Consider the following 18,140-nt stretch of genomic DNA (forward strand, 5'->3'; position numbering starts at 1 on the left):
TAACTCAAGCTCCGGACATTAACCCATGCTACGATTGTAACATTAAATTTAATTGAATCGACATAGCGACATGTGCCTAACATTACTGGAACACTAATTAAAACAGACATTTGACTCCGCCATTTCACTTCGAAAATATGGCTGCCATTGCTCACTGGCTGTAGCCTTTTATGGGGAGGGAGGGCCAAGGGCTCCGGGAGGGGTGGGATTCACATGAACGTACATGAACGCGCAGCTGGACCGGCTTGTAAACAAGGGGCTGGAGATGAACACAGAGAGAGGGTGTGTGAGGTCATGCTATACTCCAGATGAAATTACACCTCTAGTTCTTCACATAGCAATTTTTTAATTCTTTCAATCTAGAAATGATGAATTTCGCTTATTGCCCCTTTAAGAAAAAGCATGTTGGCCGATACTGACGATGTGCCGATATCATCGTGCATCCCTAAGCACCACCCTATCACAAAATGACATATCTTGGCCTTATCATGTATATAAAGAAGCTCTATGGAGAAGGTGACCAAAACAGCTTTCTTTCGTTTAAGGAATACTGCAAAGGTACAGCCGTCCCTATCCCAACAAGATGCTGAAAAACTTGTCTATGCATTTATTTCCAGTAGATTAGACAACTGTAAAGCTCTCTTTCATAGTCTTCCAAAACAATCCATTGATACACTACAACTAATTCAGAACTCTGCTGCCAGGCTTCACCCAGAATTAAAAAGAGAGAGCATATCACCCTGGTTTTAGCTAACCTGCACTGGCTCCCAATGTCTTTTAAGACTTGTATAGTTCTTTTACCTGTTTACAAGGCTGTTAATGGTTTGAGAATGACTTATATTCAGGGTTTCCACACATTTTAATTGACAAAATTTCACTTTTCCATGACTTCTTAAGAAACCATAATATTTTTTTCCTGTCCCACTTGCTTGGTGTTTTTCAGACGTATCATACTCAAACATAACTTCAGCTAGCTGGCATATATGAACAGAGAGAGGGAACACGGGAAGAAAAAAACATTGTCACACATCAATGCATATTAGACTTACTTTATGTCGCTACAGTAAATAAATTTGCCGTTACAAGGATGTAGAGGCTACGCCACACTTTAAGCCACTGAGATGCTGCACCAGGATGACTTAATTGACGCTCTGATTGTTTCTGTGTCTGATGAATCAAAGTCATACTTGCCAGTCGAACGCTCCGGTCATTTATTTTCCATTACGAACTTGTCGGTGTCCATTTAACTCGAACATGTTTCCAACCATAACTCAAAAACATGCGCATGTCTAACTCCCACAGCAACAAGCTCCTCCAGCGGTCAAAAACTGTTTTTCCTTCAGGCATATTCTGCTCCTAAAAAGGAGGGTTATCCATGTAAGATTAATGCAACAGTTCCATTACAAACAACATATTTCCATGACTTTTACAGGCCTGGAAAAGTCATGGATTGTGATCCATGTCCTTTCCAATTTTTCCATAACTGTGGGAACCCTGTATATTATTAATTCCTTGTCTTCTTGTAATCTTTTACTGACTCTTAGGTCCTCTGTTGTGATTTAAAAAAACACAAACTCTGACACGAATAAGAAAATCGTCAGCTTGGCCTTTTTAAACTAAGCACCGAAGGCTAAGGCTCCCAAGGCTATACATGTTTTGTTATTTATATGTCTTCTTTGTTTTTGATTTTATGTCCGACACACCTGTTCTTGCTATGTGCTGCGTCTTTTGTTTGTTATACATGTGATTGCTTGGTTTTATCTCACAGTATTTGCCCTTGTGCTAATCTGTCGGTTTTTATTATCTTGCTTCTGTTCCTTATTTTAAAGCACTTTGAGCCGCACGACTTGTAGGTGTTTAACACTAAAGTTTTTCTTATTATTATTATTTTCTAGCTGGTGAAAATCTAAAGATAATTCTAACCTGAGCAGGGCCCCAAAACCTAACTGCATTTATACTAAGGTTTTTACTAAAATATAATGTCAACATTGCTGATGTGGGTTTGGAAAGACTGGATATTTCTATTCTCCAAAAAATATACTGATGCGTGATAGTTAAAGTGGCAGTCGGTTAGTTTTACAGTGTTGTCAACAATTGATGTAACTGTCATAATTACAGTTTTGTTCTGTTGATTTTGTTCCAGAGCTGCTGAGCCTGCCATTTCAAGCCCCGAGAGGTGATTCACCCCCATCAGCAGGCTCAGAAATGATTGGGTAATGTTGTGAGTGAGCTATAAGCTTAGGCATAATTGTAAGGTATAGTTCTGTAGTGCTGGGAGCAGAAGTGAAGTGGTGTGATAATGGGACGTCTGTGGAAACACTGCTGAAGAAAGCAGAACGCTTACGAAAGGCCATGTTCATGTGACACTGCCACACAGCAATGTCACATAATACAAACTGTTCAGATAAACAATAGAGATCTTACACAAGTGAGCGGCACATCTTCAAGGCTGATATTCACTCATGTAATGTGTTACATAACTACTGCTAATAAAGATAAAAATCACACTCCAGCATGGGATTCTTTGTGTTATCCTTCCACAGCATCATGGGCCTAAATGTGAAGCTACACCAGATGTGTGTCTAATCACTGATGTTTTATCCACTGGTCACACCTGATATGTAATCAATGCAGACAGCTACACTGACACAACTGTCATGGATGGTGCTCATTTAAGGGGACCTATTATGCTTTTTCTGTTGCATATGTAACATTATAATGTTGGGTGTTTATATTAAACATTGCCACATTTTCAAATGAGGTAAATATAAGTAAAAGTAATCCCTGTGAGCATAAACCTCCGGCTTCAGACTGTTCCCAATTCTCTGTTTCCAAGGGTTTTTTTCATTTGGCTACAAGCTTTCTTTGTATGGTCATCTGCTCCAGCCAAGTTACTACAAGTAGTTACATAACGTAGCCTACAATGCTACATGTAGCTACATGCTAATGTCAGGGAAACGTAATCTCTGTTGCTAATGTTAATTTCTTCCTGATTTCAGATCATAATTCTGGTTGGGTTTAGAAGTTTTTATTGGTAATTTCTAATGGGAGAAAGTGCAGCGCTACCCTGGCTGTACATACACTGCTGATGTACATGTAGCTACATGCTAATGTCCAGGAAACATGCAACAGGGTCACTATAAAGTCCCTTCTTTATGCCGCCTTTGCATTTTACACAGAATCAAACACAGCAGCATCATTCCACATGATTTTAGACAGCATGCTGGCATCGCGGATTCAAAAGAGGCGTGACAGGTGTGACATGAAACACAACAGCATCGACCTCTAGTGTGATATATAGCACACGCGTCGGCAGCTCTCTCTAAACAACAATGGCATTAACGTGGCAATAACAATCATTTATGAAATCTGTTACATGGCGCTGATTTCGTCTTCTGCTCGAATGGTACGAGCTTCTGGACCTCATTGTTTTCCCAATTTGCGGACATTTTTGGCTGCTGTTCTTTTTTGAGTTAGCCACTAACTGCAATCACACGCATAACACATTATCAAAACATCACACCCGTGCCACCCATGATCCCGTCCTGCTGGCTGTCCCGTTTATACAGACATAATTTCGGCTGTTACTACCTCCGTACCAGCTCAGTCGCGAGACAATTCTGCCTCCCCCCATTCTGCGAACGTACCTGTTATGCAGTAGGGCTAGGTGCAATAACGGCGCGACAATCCCGCCTTGAACAGGAAGTGTAAAAGAGGCTTTGGTTGCATATGTTGTTAATTTCTCCCCAGTTTTGGATCAGATTCCTGCTGGAACATGTCTGATTGTGTTAAGAAGCTTTTAATTGTGATTCTTTTATAGGAAAGTGCTGCTATACACAGTTATTCTCCGGCAGCAAGCTTACCGCTACTGTAGCAACATGCTAACGTCAGGTTGCCGTTGTTGTTGTTAATTTCACCCTTATTTCCAATTATATTCCTGCTAGAACATGTCCGGTTGTGTCTGGAAGCATTTATTGGTTACTTTACATGGTAGGAGGTGTCGCTGTCGTTGACATGTAAACATGTCGCTGTCGTTGACATGTAAACATGTTCTAAGAGAAACCCAATATATTAGTATGAACCTAGAAATGAATGTTTTGACACTGACAACCTGCTCTTACCTTTAAAATCTATCCTTCTTATACATTTAGACAGGTATTCTCAAAAATGTGTACAGGATGTCATATCCTGTGTGCTTGTCAATAATTTATTGGCTATTCTGCACACACTAATAAGAAGTAACATATGATTTAAATAAACCTGACTGGACTCCATACTGATCCCAGTAATTGGTGTCCCTGAGAGAGCAGAATGTTTTTGCATCTGCTGCCCCAGGTGTTCTCAGGCTAATTTAAGGGTAACCCACAGATACCAGCTCCCCACTGCCTCGGCTCTCTTTGCTGTTTAGAGTGGCTGGGTTTAAAAGTGAGCCTGTGATTGAAGCACACTGACAACCCCTGCCCGAACACAGTCAGCAGCACAGTGCCGGCTTTGTTAATGTTGCATAACTACACATACAGTAATTCTTTTTTACTGTTAAGTGTGCTTTCACTGCTTTTAGCTTGAGCGGGGCTGGCAGATGAAAATAATTTAGACAAGCATTTTGAGAGCATAAATATAAAGTGTTACTAATAAGAGCAACAACATATAAATGTCTTAGTCATTAATCTAGATCTTTACCATGTCAATTCTGTGTCTTAATAAAGCTAGTTGTCTGTCACTTCGATCATATCTATCGGCATACACACTAACCTCTACTTCCATATGCTATTCTACCATTTAGTTATTCTATAATATGGACTAAATTGTGAGGTGAGGGGAGGATTGTGAGGGGTCTGATCTCTGTGTATCACGTGATACTAGCGATGTTTCAACGGTCACACAGAGCAGCACTAGATTTTAAATACTGATACAAGGAACATATTTTTATAAACACATTTTAAACAAGGGCCGGAACAATTTACGCTCTAAACATTTCCAAAACATTTTGCGAATTCCAAACTGTTTCCAGGCCTGGAAAACAGTGTGTCTGATTTCATAACTTTTCCAGGAATTTCAGGACTGTGGGAACCTTGACTACCTTTAAGGGTGCTTTCACACCTGCCCTGTTTGGTTTGGTTCAATCGAACTCAAGTGCGTTTACCCCCTTATTGCAGTTCGTTTGGGCAGGTGTGAACACAGCAATCACACTGAGGTGTGCACCAAAACAACCAGACCAGGACCTTCTTGATGAGGTGGTCTCAGTCTGGTTACAAATGAACTCTGGTGCGGTTGGTTTGTGGTGAGAAGGTGTTCCGACCTGGATCTGAACCAACTGCAGTCTCATAACACATTGTTTGGGTTAAACATGAGCATGTTACAGTCCTGGAGGATTATTAATGTGCACCTCCTCCTGTACTGCCTTAATATGCACATTCAGCACATCCAATGCATCAAAACATTGTTTTCTAGTTGGAGCCGCGCCTCGTTTTCAAACTGTATGGTTTGACTAAAATGAACAATGACAGCAATATAGTCCACGATGAGCAGCGCTAAAATCAACCTGCGTAGTTGTCCCTCCATTGTGACATTAGAAAGTGTCACATTTATCTTGCAAGTGTACTCTTCTTCAACGTTTGGTTTACTTCCTGGATTTTTCCCACATGGAAATTCTGACCAATCAAGAGCAGCTTTCTCACACAAGGCATTTGATCTGGTCCTCTTGGAAATGCTGCTCAGAAGTTCAAGTAAATCCTCATAATGAGAACCAGCTGATGTTTGGGATCTTCCTGCAGATTAACTAATAGTTTCAGCACTACAAGCCTGTTCAGGCAATTACTTTAATAAAACAGGAAATTGCCATAATCATAATCACAGGATGTTATATAAATGCTTTATTCATTCTTAATTATTCTCAAAATCTGTATTAATACTGAGAAATTCCAGTGATAGTAGATGCCTTACAGTCTGGTGTCACAGAGAACAAGCTTACGATTTATCTGCTCACATGTGAGATGCCTTTTAAAAGTCTTCTCAAGGATTTGTTCGTTTTCATACAGTTGCTAGGAAACAGGTTTCCCCTCCCCTGCAATCCCAAGAGGCCACGGAGACATGAAGACAAAGATGGCAACCTTTGGAAAGGAAGACACTACAAAGGCCATCTGCCACTGGGGTATCACGGCACATAAATTCTCACACCCTTTATTTCTACTGGGAGTCAAAAGACACACTGGAACACAAAACACTCGCTCCCAGTGCTGTGGTGAATATGCTGCTGTTTGCATGCCAAATATGGCAGTGTATACTCCAGCCTGCAACACAAAACGCTGATGTTTTGGCTCATTGCTCACCTTCGTAGCAGTCTCGGACTGTGTCAAAGTACACGTAATACTCCTCATTGGTGAAGAAAAGAAGGCTGAGCCAGGAGTCGAAGGCATAGATGGGGACTATGAAGAGGATCCTGACTATGTGCCTCTGCTCATTTGGAGAGCTGTAGTAACGTAGGTGCATGTAGATCTAAGAGAAAGATAAGAGGTTGAAAAAAGGTTAGAAATCTTTGAATAATGCTGCACTGGAAGACACTGTTATTTAATAAGGAATATGCAATGAGTAAAAAACACAAGTAACTGGAACTTATGTGCTTTAGCAAGTGAATAGCAAATATCTATGTGATGTTAATATTTTATGATTCTGTCACAAATTTGGTGCACAGTTGAGTCACTCCCAGAGCCTGAAACTGAAGCGAATCTGACATCTGATGTCATCAGACATCACACTCTGCCCCAGTTAGTAATAATGTGTGGGACGTGACTGAACGCAGCAGGGTCGTTGGGAGCAAGACCATATTTTTTTTGGGTCAGTATGACAAAACCAGCAGGTTTTTACTTTTAACCAGCGTCCCCATACCCTCTTAAACATTAGATTCAAGGACCTTCCAGGCCCAATTCATTCAAATTCAAGGCCCCAACATAGTTTGAGACACCATCTACTAATTGTAAATAAAAAAAATATATCAGAAGAACTTTAATTTCTATTATTGCATAAAAATAAAATATAAATTCAAGTACTTTCTGTCTATTTTCAGAAACTTTCAAGGCCTTGGTTCTGTCCCCCTCAAATTCACAACCTTTTAAGGATTTCAAGGACCCGTGTGAACCCTTTTTAACTTGTCTAGGACATCAATCTTTCACAAGTTTCTATGGGAGCAGCTGGAATGTTTTTTTCTTGATGACATCATATTGAATCACTTGACTTTGCAACAGAGCTCCTCCCTCTGGAAATACCGTATAAGCTAAAAGTGAAATTAGATAAAGAAGGACACACACTGGAACAAAGACATAATGTTCATATAAACATTCACATGTGAACATATGTATATACACAAACAAACATAAAACATCCAGTTATTATACTCTATGTGGGTTATATGTGTAAAGGAGGAAACGTGTTTCATTAAATTCCTGACAAAAAGATATTCTTGACAATATGACAAAGTAGTTTAAAAAAAAGTATTAATTTACCAACACAGAATTGCAACAAAATAGTGCCCTGGGATCTATATATATAAATCAACAGGTGATTTCCCCTTTTATTAAAATCCTAAATGATTGAGTTGTTTTTATTTTCCCACCTGGACCTTTATGCTCTGCCATTTCTCCTCTAATCATCACGCTGTAACCTGTGACACTGTAACCTGTGACAGGCTGTTATGATACCACAACTATCACACATTCACATATATGGAGTTTTTTTGAGTCGTGAGCATCACTTAGGTTTACATTACCAAAGGTTTATGACAAAATCACATGACAACACCGACTCCCGCGTGCGCACGGCAAGGGAGGAGAGGGAGAGACGCTGTGCTGCTGCCAGAGGAGCTGCTGAATGAGTTCCCTCTGAGCACTAAGTCACTAAAAGAGTCTGAGTCCGGGGCTGTTCATAAAACATTCAGGACGCCACAGTTGAATTAAAGATTATACCGGTATTATCGTGAACAAGATGATATGGCATACCCCTAGAACATTGGTGTAGTCACTGTCACTGGTGCATGTCGCTAGCAGGGTAAAAAGATGTGGCAAATGAACTCCAACTGGCCATAGCAGAAAATGGATCAACATCAGGCATGAGAGTCCTGCGAGACGGAGTCTGGGTTTTTCTGGTTCACAAGCTTTTTCATTTGTTGTAGATCTTTACAATTCACAGAAAGAACAAAGCAGGCATGCTTTATTGCACGATCCAAATCGTTTGTCAGAACTTGTTATTTAAGCATGTAGGTTGTTAGCTTGGAGGTCATTGTTGTTTGTTGTTTTGAGAACAATTACACGAACATAATGGAAAGGGGTCCCGGCCTAAAGCTACAGTCTACATCAGGTGAGTCGGACTAAAGAGCAGCAGATTGGCAGGTTGCAAAGCAGAACAATTGAAATGAGCAAAATATCCTCAAAACTCAAGCCTTGTGCACACAAACCTGTTGTACTGCAGATGTTTTTTTAAATATTTGAAACACATTTGTGCCACATTAAAAAACAATAGAAAAAAGATACTGTGATGGAAATATTAATCAGCTTCCTCCCTGTGAAACCGCAGCTCCAAACATGGCTCAGAGTGGATTAGCCGATGCTAATTGCTGCCCCATTAAACCTGTATATGTACTCTCATCAGGGTCTCATCTGTCTGTACAGGTCAGAGTACAGTGAGTATGCATTTGGATATTGGAGTCCTGTGTGTCGGAAAGGTGTGTTGTGTGCGTGCACCGACACATAGGGTTGTTGTGGGTAATTGATACTAGGCTTTTTATCACTCCTATTGAGAGCAGCAGACAGCAGGAGGAACGGGGTGGGCCTTTGTCACCAGCACCTCTGTCTGCTCCATCCGGCTCCTTTCCACTTACACAATGTCCCCACCTATCACCTTTCCTGGTCTGTAAACAGACACACACCTTTGGTAAAATAACAAACAGTGGCTGACAATACACCAAGCGAGACAGTGCACTCCGCTCACAGGGCTTGTTGCTAGGTGACCCTCTTCGGCACACACACACATACACACACATCCTCTGCTCTTTTATGTTGAAGTCGAGCCAGGAGCACCTGTTGCCAGAGTGACAGAGGGCTCTTCTTTAAGCCGGTATGTGACGAACAATGGAGGACAAATCAATTACCTAAGCCTCGGGGTACAAGAGATCCGCCTTAAATAAAAGGGATGCTTACTAAATGCTTTACTGTAACATGAGGGCGGATAAACTGATCCAAACAAGGCAAACGGCACTTATGCACTATACTGCACTTATCTGCACCACTGACACTTAACATCTCCATTCTCCAGAGGTTTATAACACTATTATGAACCATCAAATCACAGGAGAATTAAGTCTGTCCCTATACAACTTGATTTTCTGGAGTCTTGCCATAGGCTACCTGAGGTATTTGGCACATACTGGGTGTGTTTCGGGGGCATATTCAACCTCAGGCGATCAATCTTGGCACGTGGTGGCTCACTGGTGTCACTGGGAATTGCAACATCTCTGGTTTGATCCAGCCAGGGACATTTTGTGACATGTTATTCCTTATCTTTCTCTCTCCCCATTTCCTGTCATCTTTCTACTGCTGGCAATCAAGTAGTGACATACTCGTGCCTCTCGAAAACAAACAAAAAACTCGACACATAGTTTGAGAGGCAGTCCTATCATTTGTGTCAAATGCTTAAGGAGACAGTTCACTATAAAATCACAAATAAATATATTTCCTCTTATCTTCAGTGCTGTTTATCAGTCTAGATAGTTTTGGTGTGAGTTGCCAAGTGTTGGGGATATCAGCTGTAGAGATGTCTGCCTTCTCTCCATTGTAATGGAACTAGATGGCTCTCGGGTTGTGGTGCTTAAAGCGCCAGTAAATACATTTTAAAAGCAGCAATGCCTCTTTCCAGAAATCACGACCCGCTTACTCAAGATAATCCACAGACACAGTATCACCATGGAAAGGAAGCGCTCATCTATTTGCCCTCTTCCTTGGCTGAGCTGTAACGTTAGCTAGCTCACTGGTGCTAGGTAAGCTAGCAGTAGATGCACGCTTCCTTCTGTGCAGTGATTCAGTTGGTGGATGTAGCTTGGTAGGAGGAAAATAGTTCCTACATGAAACTGCTCACCACAAGGTCTGTGGATTATCTTGAGTAACTGGGTCATGATTTCAGGAAAGTCACATCACTGTTGAGTTTTTTAAATGTGTTTTTTTGCACTTTGAGCACCACATGCCAGTGCCATCTAGTTTCATTATATTGGAGAGAAGGCAGACATCTCTACAGGTGATATCTCCAATGCGCGACAGCATGTTACTACAAGTAACAGCAAAAATATGTATTTTGGATTCTGGGGTGAGTTGTCCCTTTAATGCTTAACGACTTGTTTCTACGCAGTTTTGATTTGTGTCCATTGTTCCATATAATACAGGGAGTAGGCCCCATAGTGTTCAACGCAAAGAAATGCATATCTTTATGGATACACAGAGACACCACCCTAGAAGTAGAAGAAAAGTTAATTTTGTCTGTTTTTTTGCTGCCCAGTTTTATGGAATATGCCCATGGAACTTTATTGACACCAAAACAGGAACTAATAATGCATAGTGACAAATAGGTGAGGAGGTTGGCCTGCCACGTTTGTAGCCAGTTTGTGAAATATTTTGTTAAAAGACGTATGAACCACTATGCATGCACTCTATATGTTACACAACTAACATGCCACAAATGTCAGCTGAATATGCTGTTAAACTTTACACTTACACATAGTCAAAACCAACTGAACTAAACTGAACAGCCTGTTAGCTGATACGTTTTTATGCTGACTTCCTGTGGCACACAGTGCACACAGTCTGTCTGAAATCTGCCTCAGAGGTTCAAATTTCAGGGCAAATTTTAAATAAAAAAAATGTAGAAGGAATTTGGCAAACTACAGATCACAAAAGGTTTCCACAGGAATGAACAGACTTCCAGTTGACTCGCTTATGTACACGGAGCTATGTGGAAACCAGGCATAAGAGGAACTACTGACTCTGATGGTACACTTCCCCAAAACAATCTAGTTAATCCAGCTTTTGTCATTCATAAGAATTTGGTTGATAAAAACAGTTTTTTCATCCCACTGATACAAACACTAAATATGTATGAAGCATAAAATCCTGGGCTCAGCTTTAAGCCAGTGTGCAACAAGTAGTGTGGACCAGCAACACGGAAAAAGAAGCCTTCTTCCAACAGGATGTGAAACTGTGTGAGTGCACGCATGTGTTTAGTGTGTGAACACACATAGAGAGAGACTTAGATGAACAGGGGCTCGTGGAAAAATGCTCCTGGGTGTGAATATGTCTACTGTTTTTCTTTTGCTTTTGCTGAGAAGGAGCTACTTGTACTCAACAAACCCACCTTCAGTACATGAGGGTTTAAGAAAAAGAGGGAGAACAGTGGATCGACCTGAAGGCTCATGAGCAAGATTCAGGTTTTATTCCTGTGTTCCTGTAACCCTGTAAGGCTGTGTTCAGATGGGTAATGGTGCAGCCGAAAATCTTTTAAACTCACAAATCTATTATTCTAACTTGACTTCCAAGATCATATTTCACCTTCTCATAGGCACTTAAACAGTATACACAGCTGTTGTTGGACAGAATAAATAGTTGCGGAGACAGAAACTGAAATCTTAAAGTTGTAAGTTAAGTTTAGTGACCACTACATCATCAAACTGTCATGTTGTCCTTACCTGGTGACATGTGATCAGAAGAGCTGTCCAAACGAAAAAGCCCGATATAGTTTGGGCAGTGGAGGTCATGAGGAAAAACGGCTCTTCTGGTGTGGCCACTGGGGTTTCTGGTACCCAGGAGGAGTTGGCTTGTTGTGGGGCCACCGTGGCTGGAGGCCCGGGGGCGAAGCCGACAGGAGAGTCATTCCCCAGCCTCTCTGAGAGGGCGATGTCTCTCCGCCAAAGCTGACCCATCTGTATGACAAAAGGGTAAAACATGAGACTTAATCAAAGACGATGCCCCTTAGGTTATGCAAACTAATTTATCTTAGACATTTTAAATATGTAGCAGCCTGTGATCAATACCAAGCTGCTGCACAACCTGATGCTCGGGGATATACAGCCTGAATGAATCACTGCGATGTGTAAATGCATCTCGACAGGCCTGCACAGTCTAAGACCTAAATCTCCAGCCAACATCGGCTCATGTTAGAATGAGAAAACAAAAAAAGATACAGAGCAAAGTAGGACGCTGCACAGATCACGGTGCAAAAGAGAATGTGTGGATAGACAAATGAAGCGAGATCAAAACAGAAGGAGTGAGGAGGCATAAAGTAGGTGGGTGAGGAGAGGCTGATAAAAAAGCGTAAAAAAGCTCACACACCAACACATGGGGGGGCGGGGGATCACTCAAACACAGCAAATCAGTGTGACAGCAATGAGCTGAGGGCTGCTGACCCAATTTCTCCCCTTCTTTTTCTCTGTGCTTTGCTGTGGAAGCAGGAAGTGTAATGTAGCCTAAAAAATGGCACTAAACATGGACATTTTTCTTCAGAATAATTAACCACCTATACACAAATAAGCACCAAAGTTCAGGCTCCAGAGAGCTAGGAGTGTGGCCTAAGGTCGACGCTGCAATACAACAGGTTATTGACAAAAAACTGAAAGAGTAAAACAACTGTAAAAAGATAATGTAACCTCATCCAAATGCACACTCCCTAAAATGGATAAACTTGCTCTTACCAGTTTCTTTTCTACTCCACAAATCTGTTTTATGAAAAGGGAGGAGTGATTAAACCAGGGCTGTATTCGCAAAGCTTCCAAGTACAAAGCTCCTATGATGTTTTCTAAGAATTCCCCTCATAGTTCAGACTAAATCCTGGTAAAGATAAAAAAATATTCACAAAGCATCTTAAGGGAGCTCCTGAGGTGAAAGACTATTAGGAGTAGAGAGGAGGACTTTACAGAGAAAATGGTGGAAAGACAAAGAGGCATAAGAAATATTCTCCAAAAGCTGAATGGCAGTGAGTTAATGAAATGCCACAGATTAGATTATGCAGGGATAATGTCTGTGGTCGATCTCATTAGAGATGTGCACATTTTCCCTGCCCAAAGCAATAAGCTACAACACCAGAAATGAAGTGATCGCAACACTAAGATATTTGCAACTGGGAAAATGACTAAGTGCAGCCGTGATGACTTGGGTCTGTCTCAACCTTACATCAGCAGAGTGATCACACAGACAACTACAGCGCTTAAGTATGAAGACCCAAACTAGTTTCAAATATATGTTTTATCCACAAAAAAAGCATGGACATTAAAAGGAGTTCAATCTATCTTCACATGATTTTCATAAGTGTCTACAGCTTAGATATAATTGTCAGAAACATAAAGAGTGGGAGAATATTTGTAAGATACCAACCAAACTAAAAGGAGCTGCTATTGTTGTCTACAGACACGGGGGCAAACACAAGGGATTTTAACAAAAATTTATAAAGCACAGCAGCATGAAGGTATTGATAATAACTCGGATGTCAAAAAAAAATGGGAGTTGGTGATGAACATTATCATAACAGACAGAATAGTCCTGTAAGGAGGGAATTTGACTGGAAGGTGAAAATGCCATATTTTAAAACTCCATTGGTCACTTCAAAGTACATTAGCACATCTGAGCTATGTTGGACGGGCTGTGGACTGGTAGGGGATTTTACACACATATTTTCGGGATTATCTGAAGATCCTAGACTTCTGGAAGATGACTCAAAGAGAGATCAGAAAGATTTTGGGTACTGACTTCATCTTAGACCCAGAACTGTTCATACAAGGTATCGCTCCAGGGAATATGACAGACAGGGGAGGATTTAATTTACTAAGGATACTGTTCTTAAGACCACAGAAAGATTACAGTTGAGAATGGATGAATTTAATGAACAATGGTCGCATTAATACGAGCAATGCCAGAACTTGAGCTTCCTTTCGGTTCTACATATATGTGATATGTGATAATAAGACTTGCAAGACTATTACGTGCATCCTCTCTTTCCAATCTGTTGAATATGACACACCCACTAATGTATTCACAGTTTGAACTTCAGGTCAAGGACTACCTGCTGTTTGGTTCCAGCTTGAAACCAAGTTTTCGTTGTTCCAGACCAATTTACTTTAAGACGAAATGCTCCGAAAGGTTCCAAATTAGGTTTGTGAACGGGAACGAGAACCCATTTTGTGCTGGTGGAAAGGGGATATTAAGAGTTTTCTCAGAATGTTTGTGAATACGGCCCCTGAGCTGTAGCTGGTAAAGACAGGGGGCAATCCGTCTGATAACTTTTTCCAGTGTTGAGTGGCTTAAAGTATCATATTTGTGCTTCAGTTGTTCCCAACATTCATACAACTAAGGCAACTGTGCAGCACTGCACAGTCCAAAACCAGCTGAACTGTCTATATTGGGTTTGTAACTAGTGGTGTAGTGGAGGGTACATGCAGATATACCTCTTTTTCTGTGCGTTTACTTTATCAGCCAAAAAGCCATAGGTATATATATATATGAGAACATACACACTTCCTCCTCAGTAACACCCACCTCATCAACTACCACTACACCACTTGCACTGTATCAACACTAATGTTGCATTGCACATTAGTGTTGATACTTCCACTTCATCTGGAAAATATCCATGTCTTGAAATTTCAAAAAATGATTTATAGGAAGTGAAAATAAAACAAGTGATGTGAACCACATAATTAGTCAGTACCTATGTAGACTTACAAGAACAAGACTGGCCAAACTGGATCTTGCAACATCAAAGCATCCAAAAAGACGCTCCATGTGCCACCACCACCACCCGCATGATCAAATCATAGCAGATCTGTCATCTCTCCGACTAACCCAGTGTCTTGGTGTGGATTCCAGGAAGGCGATAATTTAATCATTCACAGTGAAAACTAATTTCACAATGACTTTCAAACCCCCCTGTGTACCAGCTAAATATAGGATGGCGCTCAATGTGGTTATGGATGACTCACGCTGCCTGCCAAAGCTTCAATCAGCTTGTGGCAATGCAGTAACCAGGAACACATCATCAGAGTATGTTTAAGTACTTCGGCAAAGGAACTTCAACAACATGTTTTTCTGTGTACCTGGACTGTTTTATTAGAGAGATACCAGCCAGATTATGAATTTACTGTGTTTCAATATTCTTTAAATTGGCGTAATTAGGGCTGGGCAGTGTATCGGTGTATAATCATTTATTATTTTATCTGTTTTTTATTAAAAGCATTTTCATTTTCATTTTCAAACAAATTAAACCGCATAAAATCCAAATAGTAAAAAAAAAGAGAAAAAAAAGAAAAAAGAAATGTGTCAGGAGAGGTCAAGAGTCGACAGGCTTATACACAGACCTTCCCTCAACTTGAGAAAAACAGAATTACAAAAAAAAATAGGTAAAAAGTAGACAAAAGGATTAAACTAACATTATACAGAAAAAATTCAACAAAAGATAAATGACAGCAGAATGTTCACTGATCAGTCAGTGAAAAATAATCCAATAAAAACGAAGAAATACACAGAACACAGTGCAGAGAAAAAAGAGAAAAAAGGGGTATAATATATATATATATAAATAATAATAATAATGAATATGTATAAAATACAATAATTAAATAATAAAAATATACAAAAATATTTATAAAACACATTAATCAATAAATTATAAAAATGTATAATTATATAAATTTGAAATTTCTCGCACAATGATTTCTGATATAGCGAACAGCTCCAGTTTGACTCACTGTAATAATAATAATCCATTTTAATGGGATTAATATCAAGCAGACTATTTAGCAGCTGTGTCCAAACAGATGTACTGTACAATATACTTTTATTTGGGGAAGGTCTTACCATTTATCATAATATATTTTTGGCCTAATTACCTATCCTGATGGATGAGATTAGAGCCTGAAAATGGATCCTACTTGTTTACCACCCATAGTTGGATTCATGTAAACGAACAGAGCAGGTTGTCTTATTAAAAACATATATCCATGTACATATCATCCAAAGAAAATCAGAATTCAGGGTCAAGTCTGAGTTCATACAAGCACCAGCTCGCATCTTACAACAACAAAGCTGGGTGCTTCCCAGTGGGCCACAGAGGCAACTCATCAGTCCTGCTGACTGCACCCGTGGGTCGGTTTCAAAACATGCATTGTACTTTGACCTGAATCGAATCAGCAGCCTTTGTGACACACCAACATACTGTATGTCCTGAGGCAAAGGCGAGGACAGCTGCCTGACACATACTGCAAAGCATACGGCCGTGTTCAATCAGGGTCAGTGGAGACCACAGGGCTACTTAACAGTGACCACAACTCATTTCAATTGAGTGAAGCGAGAACAAACCCCACAAACAATGAGGGGGCAGGTTTCCCAGCTTTCAGCCTTCAGTGCTGCATTTTAGAAAAGGGTGACATCATAGTTTATGAAAACCCACCAGGGACAATATTTACTCCAGCTCTGTTTATTTTAATTACACAGAAACTGTCTGTGAGTTAAGAAAACACGCTAAACTGAATAAAATGGCAGCTGATGTTCAGTAATGACTCCATCCTCCTGCTTCACTCACCTCCTCTGCAGTTGTTTGATCTGCGCTGCTCTGAATCAAAGCATCAATTTAGCTCATCATCTCAAGTCGACTGCAAACCCTTCGGAGTAGACAAAGTTAACAGGCCAGGCGCAAACATTCAGACGAAACCCAGCCTCTAATCTAACCGCTGCATTATTGTCTGACGCCCAGGAAACTTGCCTCTTTTTATAAAGCTGGCAAGTGTCGGCAGCTGAGCGTTATCAATCCGCGAGCGCTGCTAGCTAACGTTAGCTAGCCTTTAGCCTGGCGCTAGCTTGTTGTCGCTGCTCGTCGTAGAGTCAAAACACAGCAAAGAGCTATAACACGCCTTTAAGAAGCGAAATATTCAGTTACGCTATTAAAATGATAAAAAACAGCCGGTTTTATCTCGCCACTTCCCACCCAGCGCTGATGAGCCTAGCACCGTTATTCCGTCCACATCACCATCAGCAGTTCACTGTACCAACAGCAGCTGCCTGTGAAAACTCTGCTGCTGTTGGCGCATGCGCAGTCACGACTTCTGTTTTTCCAAGTGTCTTCCAAGGAAACTGTGAAGACCAATACCAAGGAATCAAACACACACATTTACATCACACCAAGTGCAACTTTATATGGAAAAACAAGACTTACGTAAAAAAAAAAAAAATCTTTAATTAAAATTACTAATGATTCTGGTGGACTCACCTTTCTTGACTATACTATTCTTGATAATACAGAATATGTCACTGTATAAACTAGTGTTACACAGAAATATGTATTGTGCTATAATGGTTACTACAATATCAATACAATAATGACAAGAATATATGTCGACATATGATATAAACCAAAATTACGAACTTACTGTCTCAGAAAAAACTGTTATGATGTTGAAATGTATGTGAAGTATAATTTAAACAAAAGACAAAGATAATTATGTGCACAGTTACGTTCAGGAACATTACCCTTGTCTTTAGAGACCGGCAGGTTTAATGCCATTCCAGAGGAGGACAGACTTTGTCAGGTGTGTGAGCTCCGTGAAATTGAGAGTGAGGTCCATTTTCTGTTTTACTGTCTTGTTTATGAGGACTTGAGGGATGTACTTTTTATTAAAATGTCCTCTATTTATGCTGATTTCTTTTGGCTGGACGAGTATGAGAAACTTTTAGAAAGTTTTAGAAAGGGAATCTTTTTTGTTGCAGATTTTATTTGTAAAGCTTGGGAGAGAAGGCAGAATATTCTGTTTAAAGTCTGAGCCGTAAAAGAGGCTTTAATTATGTATGAAATGAAAAAAATAAAAATAAAAAATAATAATAATAATAATGTACACTGCAACTGTACTTGTACTTTTTTTTGGTGTCTTATAAACCCATGAGGGTTGGGCACTTTGTGCATGACATGTAAATAAAAATAATCAATCAATCAAATAACAATAAACACGTGCATTCTATGTTGAATATATATATATATATATTCAAAAGGTATATATATTTAACAAAGAATTACACATAATCACTTTGATGATCAATCTAGCAAAGTATCATATTCTTAAATCCAAATTT

The 18,140-nt window shown here is 40.1% G+C and overlaps 1 protein-coding gene across 2 annotated transcripts in view; it reads right to left on the reverse strand.

Moving 5' to 3' along the window:
* LOC126405935 (transmembrane protein 184B-like) overlaps positions 1 to 17,080 on the reverse strand; it is a 25,796-nt gene extending 8,716 nt beyond the window's left edge. For both annotated transcript variants that reach the window (XM_050069988.1, XM_050069987.1), the window contains exons 1-3: positions 16,600 to 17,080; positions 11,720 to 11,953; positions 6,330 to 6,495 (exon numbers count right to left, since the gene is read on the reverse strand). In XM_050069988.1, coding sequence (XP_049925945.1) covers positions 6,330 to 6,495; positions 11,720 to 11,953 — 400 coding nt within the window. In that variant the 5' untranslated portion in view covers positions 16,600 to 17,080. The remainder of the gene's footprint in view (positions 1 to 6,329; positions 6,496 to 11,719; positions 11,954 to 16,599) is intronic.
* Between the last annotated feature and the right edge of the window lie 1,060 nt (positions 17,081 to 18,140).

This window comes from Epinephelus moara, chromosome 18, assembly GCF_006386435.1.
Source record: "Epinephelus moara isolate mb chromosome 18, YSFRI_EMoa_1.0, whole genome shotgun sequence".
In the NCBI taxonomy this organism is placed as follows: domain Eukaryota; kingdom Metazoa; phylum Chordata; class Actinopteri; order Perciformes; family Serranidae; genus Epinephelus; species Epinephelus moara.